Below are 8,746 nucleotides of genomic sequence, written 5' to 3' on the forward strand. Positions count from 1 at the left end.
GCAAGACCCAGCCAGATGATGTCTGCTGGTTGGTAGTGAGAGGACTCTTAGTACCTGCATACCCAAAAGAGGGCGCTGGTTAAAAAACAATCATTTGATTTTCTTTCTTGCTCTCCCTTAGCAGCGGGAAAGGAGTCTATCTATCTGCCTAGCTTTGGTAGATTTCCCCCAACGCAATCCACAGAAATTCCACGAATCCCTTGGTGGATAAGTCCGACGACTCAGCAGCAGTGCGGAATTGAGTTTCTTGTCTGGTGGATCTGATCTATAGTTAGGGGGCAATACATACCAAAAGGTTCGAAGAAGGAAGGCGCATAAGAGTATATAACCAACCTACCCTTCTGTATAACCTATTCACACTAGTGAAGCGGTTGGATGCATAAGGGAAGTGCACGTTTGTGAGACCTTAGTCGGGATGCATAGGTGAGTCAACCTACGAGCACGGAAGAGCATGGTACCGCTACCCCTCTCTAAGTAAAGGTAAGATTCTTAGCCCTGTAGATGACTCCATCTAAAATACAATAGGGACAGCCGTTTTCGGCTGCTCGTTTCGTATCTTGAAGAAAGAGTAGGCTTAAGTAATGTAATAGGGGTCAGGTCAATAATAGCTATGCTATTGCCCTACTGATTTAAGGCCTCCGCCCGATCCCGAATGCACATTTTTTCGGGTTCATCTTCAATTGATGTTTTCTTAACCTTTCGAAGACCTTGCGTAAATTTTCGATGTGGTCGGTTCTTTCTTTTGAAAAGACTACCAAATCGTCCACGTAAGGCTCGCATATGTTATGTAGGAGGTCACTGATAATTTGTGTCATCGCTCTTTGATATGTTGCACTTTCTTTTTCTTTTTTTGGGCATATCGTAGTAAGGAAAGGAAGTGAGGGCACTCATTCGAATCGAATAGCTGAAACTACTATAACTCCTATTTTTCTGCTTTAAGAGAAGCCTTCTAGCTCGTTTTAAAGCGTTGAAGAGAGAGATAGGACATTCTAAAGATAGTTGTTGAGGAAGCATCTGATTTCTAACTACGAGTCCGTTTTCAAGCTAACTGAATGCCTATCTGCTGCTAGTTCTGTTCCACTATCTGCTCTTACTGCTCTCGTTGCCGGTGTGACAGTCTGAGTAGACGGTGCTCTCTTTCCTGTTGTTTTTGGGGTTCATAACCGGTGCTATTGAATCTGCAGTTAAGGGAATATCACCAGTTCTTGGAATAAGAGCTCTGGGACTTCATGGCTTTGAGGGAGGTTTAGCCTAGCCCTAAGCCTTTTCGGAATAGAATGCTTCTTTGACAGAGCTTCAAGCAAGAAGGAGGAAGGCCCTCTTTTCGCCAATGGATCACTTAGTCGGAATAAGCGGGCTTAGGTTGATGCGGAATAAGCCATTTTTCCCCTGTTTCCATGGAAAGGTGTCGAAGGAATAGGCACATTTAGAGCTGTGGGACTTGAAGTAATAGAATGCCCCGTTAGAATGGGCAGGGACAGTCGATCATTGGCTTAATTTCCTGGGGGACTCTAGTATCAAAAATTCCCGGTATTTCGTCATGAAAGTGTCACATTTAGATTGTTCTTATTAAAGGAAAGAGCCGAATAGACAAAGGGTTTACATGACCGCTCGCTTTGGACAAGATTCCATAGTATAAGAAAAAGGCCTTTGTTTGCAAAGATGACTTTCCCGCTTTCCTTTGTGAGGGAGGTTTGCGCACATGAATTAAAAGTCAAAGTATAAGGAAGATGGCATAGAGCATAGAATGAGAATGATGCTTCGAATGCCCAGTTTTCAGGGGTTATGATAGAAGGAGCTGTGGCACTTTCGTAAGGGGGAATCAGACTAGGCTGTCACTGTTCTAGAAGAGGAAGCGTAGCTGGCACGTTGAACCATGTCTGTCAACGGTGAAAGATAGCCCTAAAGTGAGGGCCCCGGAGATAGTATTTCTCAACTGTCGATCGACGTGACAATCATGCCTGCTTGACAAAGCCTTTTTCATTCAGTCTCCCAATAAACGAAAAAGGATTTCTGGTGACACGAAAGCTGTGCTCGACGCTCTCTTTCCTATTCCACTGCGCTAAGTGGTCTTTCCCTTTCTTGCTGGATGACTACTATGGAAAAAGATGACGACTACTCCCAGTCTCTGGTCAATCCATGCTGATGCTAGAAGAGCTATTCCCGCCGCCCACCCGAAAGAGACGAGGAAGACTAACCGCCATCCTGCTCGAACCTTTGCTGCCTGAGTTATATAGCTGACTGCGAGAAGGAAGGTTCAAGCTATGGCTGCCCCATGGGATGCTCATTTGAAACCTTTGTCCGGTCAATGCGAGAAAGAGAGAAGTGATGTAAACATAAGAATGGAAGGTTTGCTTGTCAGCTGTCGGGCCAATGAGGCTCTTCTAGCTTTACCTACACGGCAAGGGAAAGATCAAAGGCGAGGTGGGAAATGCCCCGCACGAACTATCTGATCAAGTTTTCTTTTTCCTATCACAGGCAGCTGGCAAAGCCGTGTTTGATCGTCGCGTACATGCTCCGTTACAGCCTCGTTCATGCGCCAATCAATTGACAGTGAAGCAGAGAAGGAAGAGTTTTGATCACCGTGTGGGTAGTCTCTATTAGGGTTTCCGTTTCATGTGCACTAAAAAGGAAGGAAGACTGGTGCGACTATAGTAATGCCAAGCATACGAGCAAAGGACTCTACCTACCCCATACTGACGAATGAAAGAAGCTCATCGCGGATGATAGGACAAGCGATAGCGGTTCCATTCTTGCTCTTCCTATTCCATACCATAAACAGACACCTTTGATTCATCGACATTGGCGCTAGAGGCTCTACCCNGTTTATTAGAGGAATTTTATTCAGGAACCTCCTATAACCATATTTTCCCCATCCCTGATGATGAAATGGATAGTTTAGCTAATTGATGTGCCACCCTCTTACCATTGAGTATCAGCATTCAATTAGAAACTTCAAAAGAAGAAATTAGAGCTTTAATATCATCCACAATGTGTCCAATGCTAGGCTCGGGTCTTGTTGGAGCACGGCTCCCACATTGCACTGCCTGTCTCCACATCTATTCGGTAAAAGAAAGCTTCCAATGCTAGCCTCATTCCATAGTAGACAGCCCAAGCTTCGACAACTCCAGCATCAGTGGCGTGGAAATGACTCTTTGACATAGCTGAAAAGATGGTGCCAATTCAGTCCCTTAGTCCGGAACCTAATCCAGATGCCTTAACCTCCTTTCAAAGAGCTCTATCACAATTGACTTTAAAGCAGTCATTCGAGGCAAAAGGGAAACTATAGCTTATCGCTAATCGCTTATACCCGTCCGTCCTGATAGTGAGCTCCTCTCCTTAGAGTCAAGTGGCTTTCACTCCTTGACTAACATTTTCTATTCCCCTTCGACCGGTCGTAAAAGGAAAGGAGAATAACTGAGATAGTATGCTATGCGCAGACTGACTTGCTGCTTGCTTTCTTTGAGGAATTTTTGAGTGAAGGGCGATGCCAGTCAATTGAGACTCTTTTTACTACTTAATACATAGCAGACTTTCATCAATCATAACTCAATTCCCGTCTTCTCTAGTGGGAATTCTGATCCCGAATAACTAAATAGCGTCAGTGAGGATGCCCATGCCCGTCCCAGTAGCTTCTCTTTCAGCTTCTTAACCGCGTGGGGCCTTTGGAGAAGCAAGTAATCCATTTCTATCTCTTTCCTCAGGTATTAAGGTTCCTGCCCTTCTTGTGTCACGAGCTTTTTCCATTCTCTTTCTTTTTTTAAGGATTGGAATGGAATCTTTCGGTAATGGTCTAACTAGCTCCACCCCTTTGATGGGGGAATGTACTTCATGTCCTAGCTTTCCTTTCTTTCGGGGCCATTTCCTTCGCCCTTTCTTCTTAGTCTGAGGCATCTCCCTCTCGTCCTATTGTGGTAAGTTAATCGTAAAGTCTTGGAAGTTAGGGTTTTGCAATCATTCCAATCCCTCTAGTCTTGGTAGTTTCATTAAGCCATTCTGCTATCATTCTAGTTGTTAGTGAAGTGACTGCCTGATGTTCGATCGTGTAACTGGCACCGCAGCCAATGAATGTCCTCAACTCGGAGAAAGGGAATAAGAATGATTATCAGCATGTAAAAAAAACCTTGGGTCATTGGAGACCATTACTTTACGATCCGTCGTTGGACTCAAGGGTTTATCTCATCTGAAGCTACCATTTACTCGGTGGCACTTGAATTGGAAGTTGGTAACTAAGTGAGAAAATGGCTCTAATGAAACTAACTGTATTTCAGCTCGCGCATACAAAGAATCATTCTATCCTTTCGTCCCTCGCTGCCTTAAGGCACGCCTTTACTCCCAAGACCGATTCATTCACAACAGCTTCTCCTTCCCTTGCTTCCCCGTTCTTCTCTAATATCATATATTTTTACTATACTGTAAAAGCCTTAAGTAGGGCTCCTATAGCTCTTACCATCAAATAGACTCTCTCCGCTGTACTGAATAGTCTTTCTATCTCCCCTTTTCCTGGGTTTTAGAAGGAGTTGCTATTGTTGTTTCTTTCCAGCCCGTTCCATTTACCGGGGGCCCAGTTGCTGTCTTAAGGGGGGCATCATCAATTCTTGATGCTTGAAAGCAGCTGTTCCAGACAGTTTTCTTTGAAAGCTGGGTTAAAGGGCGAAAGCCTGGTTTCCAAGTTAGTCTTCAAGCCCGAAAGTCTGCATTTCCTCTTAGTGTGAGAAAGCCAGGTCGAGATCTAGTTCTATTTATAGACCAAAGAGTTAGAAAGCTAGCTTTAAGCAGGCCAGTCTAAGTTTTACTTTGTCGTTGGGATTCCGGGGACCGGCTTCGCGAGACCATTTCGGCCTATTCATGGCTAAGCTCTATTGGGCGGACAATTACCTTTCTTTAACTAGGTGAAAGAGCAAATCAGATATTTCATTTCTTATTATAAGAAATTTGAGAGAGCGAATGAGATTGATCGAAAACATAGTCTGAATTGGATGTGTGAAGCATGCCGCCAGCTTTTCATCCTGAGCCTGGATCAAACTCTTCATGCAAGGAATAGAATACGCTCTTTTCTTTGAAGGACGTTAATCAATAGTTCAGCGAGCCTCGCTTCTTTTCTTTGGGTTTTTTTATTATTTTATTAGACTGTATGAGTATTCTTAAACGAGTGGAACGATCTAAAGAATAGCCTATGGGAGATAGCTATGAATTTCTCTTAATTGACTTTTCCTTTCAAGCTTCAGTGTGAAAGTGAACGTAGAATGTAAGAGAAATTCAAATGTTATAACTCCAGTACGTCAGGAACCATCAGAAAAAGAAAGACTATCCTAGAATAAATTGTATAACTTGGATAAAGTATTCCCCTTGGGTCCCGTTCTCAATGAGACTCGTATATAGGGAATTAAGATAGGGAATACTTTCCTCTGTAAAAAGGATCTGCTGAGCAATAGGTTCTATGGGAGGCAGCTCAAAGTCCAAACTTGGAGTAGTTTCTTTATAAACCCGTACAAAATTCGCTCAAATTTGATCATAGAAAGTCTTACTTATTTGTATATTTATCTGTTATTCCCTTCCCAACTACCCTCAATAAGATTACCCACGATAGGCTCGAAGTCGGCTCGAGGTCTGGCCCCGAGGTATCTATTGGCTTGTCCTATGCTCGAAAACGCCCCTTACTGATTCAATTTTCGTTTGGCTAGCTCGATCTTTATTATTTTACTTCACGTTTAGCACTAATCACCCTTTCAAACTAGCTCGGGAATAGATCACATATTTTTAGAATCCCATTTACAAATTTAATTGTTATTACCATTTTCACGGTAAACAGGTTGGTGTCTACCGTGGGGCTAAAAATAATAGTGTTTATTTTCTTGCTAGTTTCGTCACTTGAACGCACGATATCTTTCACAATTTTTCTTGCCCGAGAACTCTTTGATTGTAGGTCAAAATGCGCGGCTCGATAAACAGGGTTGAGAACAACGGCCTCGAAGACCACGGGGAAAACAGCATGGCCATTCCGGCCGTCGGAGCACCTCCACAGAATCTTGACGGCGTTCCCGGACCAATCCCAGTAGACGCAGATTCGTAGGATGCTAAGCAATTAGACGAAACGTCTCACACCTACATGAGCGTACGATGCAACGACCAACTAGAAGCGCAAAAAACCCCGCCCGGGAAGAGCAGGAAGTTACTCTTCGCGTTATCTTTGAAATGTTGCAGGCACAGAAACTATCAATCGCTGAGCCACATTGCAAGACAATTTGCAAGGCCAAATATAAAACAGAATGGAAACTAACGCTGACTAAACATCAATATAAAGCTGAGCCGGCCCAATCTTCATAACTACTACACCTGACAAACTAACAAAATATATATACAAGGCCTACAAGCCCAATATAGTGCACTAACTGACAGGTTATGTCTACAAGCCTCTACTGATGGATGTACTGTGATCGGAACAGGGCTCCCGACCTACCCATAACCTATATGCATATATACACAAGATGTATAGAAAAATCTAGACCCGGCAACTCCGAAGGATGCGGAGCTTACCGATAAAGCTGAACTCGGGCAACACCTACTTATAAGGTCTACCCGTCTGTCTGTCTGAACCTGCACACATGAAATGCAGCTTCCCTAGAAAAAGGGATGTCAGTACGAAATAATGTACCAAGTATGCAAGGGAATAAAATAACTGAAAGGTTAAAATGAACTGCTAATATAATAACTGAAATTAATTGGAAGTCAAAGATAACCTGAAGATGTGCTTACCTGCTGATTGTATGCGGGGAAATCGGGAGACCAATTTTCCTCGACACAATGCTTCGAAGAGCAAATCCTGAAGGCACGGGATCTCGATCCGGTTCCCTCTCGAGACCTAGCCGATGCCTTGCCCAGATCGAGCATCGATTTGGACCCTGATGGGCGAAGATATCCCCCAAGGGATGTGACTGGGGCCCGCGAGACTTCTCCAAACGGCTTGACGCCAGTTCTCCTACAAAGAAATGCAGGCTGTCACATCTCGTTATTTTATTGTATTTATTTGTCATATTAAGTTTGGACGCCCCCTTTCATTCGATAAAAGAAAGGTCACCAACACCTTGTAAGATATCTCCCATTGGCCTTACAAAGAAAGCAATAATAATCTCTCTCCCTCTCTCTCTCTCTCTCTCTCTCTCTTTCTCTAAATTCCTCTCTGGTTTCAAGTCATATTCACCGATAGCTATTCTCTCGATTTTCCTATTAAATCTCGAGATCGTCTTTAGCATTTTATTGTTTCTTGATCTGTTCTTCAAACGTTTCGCTCAAATTTGATCATATAAAGTCTTACTTATTTGTATATTTATCGGTTATTCCCTTCCCAACTACCCTCGATAAGATTACCCACGATAGCCTCGAAGTAGGCTCGAGGTCTGGCCCCGAGGTATCAATTGGCTTGTCCTAAGCTCAGAAACGTCCCTTACTGATTCGATTATCATTTTGGCTAGCTCGATCTTTATTATTTTACTTCACGTTTAGCACTAATCACCCTTTCAAACTAGCTCGGGAATAGATCACGTATTTTTAGAATCCCATTTACAAATTTAATTGTTGTTAGCATTTTCACGGTAAACACTGATACTGACTCAACTCTCTCAATATCGTAAGTAAAATAGCCGTCCATCACTATAAGGCTCGGTATATATATCACTGCTCTACCGTAGTAGGCTCGCTCATAGGCGCTCGTCCATACTAGGCTCTGTATGTCAGCCAAATAGGCTCGCTCATAGGCGCTCGGCCACAGTAGGCTCGGTATATAACTTACCATCTGATCAGAGGTTGCCCAATAGGGGCCTGCCCACCGATTATAGCTCGATGGTGGTGAAAATACTGTAACACTAAATATATATATATATATATATATATGTATATATATATATATATATATATATATATATATATATATATATATATATATATATATATATATAACCTCTTCTATCTTGATTGGAAGAAGACAATAATCAATTGAATATAAAGTCCAGATAATGGAAAATACTGTAATTTATGAGACTAGGATAATGTACATAAGTTCAAGAATACGAACTTCTCTTTATGCCTCGTTATCAAACACATGTAGTTACGAGATCATGCCAAAATGAAGGAAGGGCTTAGCCTTAACATACCTGGAGTAGGAAAAAATCCGTATGATATTGTTGAGAAAGATTGCACCGTGCTCCCTTGGAATCTTAAAATCCCGTTGCTATTATAATATGGAGTCTCATATGAATTTCCAAATTCCCTCACCTTCGTTCTTGGCTTTTCCTTTCTGTATAACTCCCTTAATAAATGAATTTGATATCAATTGAAGATACGTTAGAGATGACTGATATAAAGTCCACTTCCTACGTGTTTGCAAGGGACGGCTTAAGAATGTTGTCCATGTGCATCCTATTTGAATTGTCTAATGGCAAGAGTTACTTAAATCTTCCTCCACTTGCTGCCACATGGGGGGTGGGGGTGGGGTGGGGGGCTTTGTCCCCACCTAAAATTATCCACAAATCCTTAATTACATGGTTAATCTCCTGTTAAACCAATAAACAACCAATTACCTCCATAATGAAGAATAATCTCAAATTACTTAAAATACTACTCATTTTAATACTATCATGGTCATATGGTACCTTTTATGGTACTAGTCCATAAATACCGGGTATTATAGATCGGACTGTATTTTGTCCCAAATCAACAACCTTCAACGAAATTCATTTTCTTTGATTCG

The 8,746-nt window shown here is 42.3% G+C and overlaps 1 protein-coding gene across 1 annotated transcript in view; it reads right to left on the reverse strand.

The window, feature by feature from the left end:
• Positions 1 to 2,204, reverse strand: part of LOC109226027 — a 2,634-nt gene extending 430 nt beyond the window's left edge. Inside the window, exons 1-3 of the mRNA XM_019390832.1 lie at positions 2,199 to 2,204; positions 183 to 333; positions 1 to 75 (exon numbers count right to left, since the gene is read on the reverse strand). The exon at positions 1 to 75 is cut by the window's left edge and continues 2 nt beyond it. Coding sequence (XP_019246377.1) covers positions 1 to 75; positions 183 to 333; positions 2,199 to 2,204 — 232 coding nt within the window. The remainder of the gene's footprint in view (positions 76 to 182; positions 334 to 2,198) is intronic.

The sequence above is a fragment of the Nicotiana attenuata genome, chromosome 5 (assembly GCF_001879085.1).
Source record: "Nicotiana attenuata strain UT chromosome 5, NIATTr2, whole genome shotgun sequence".
Lineage (NCBI taxonomy): Eukaryota > Viridiplantae > Streptophyta > Magnoliopsida > Solanales > Solanaceae > Nicotiana > Nicotiana attenuata.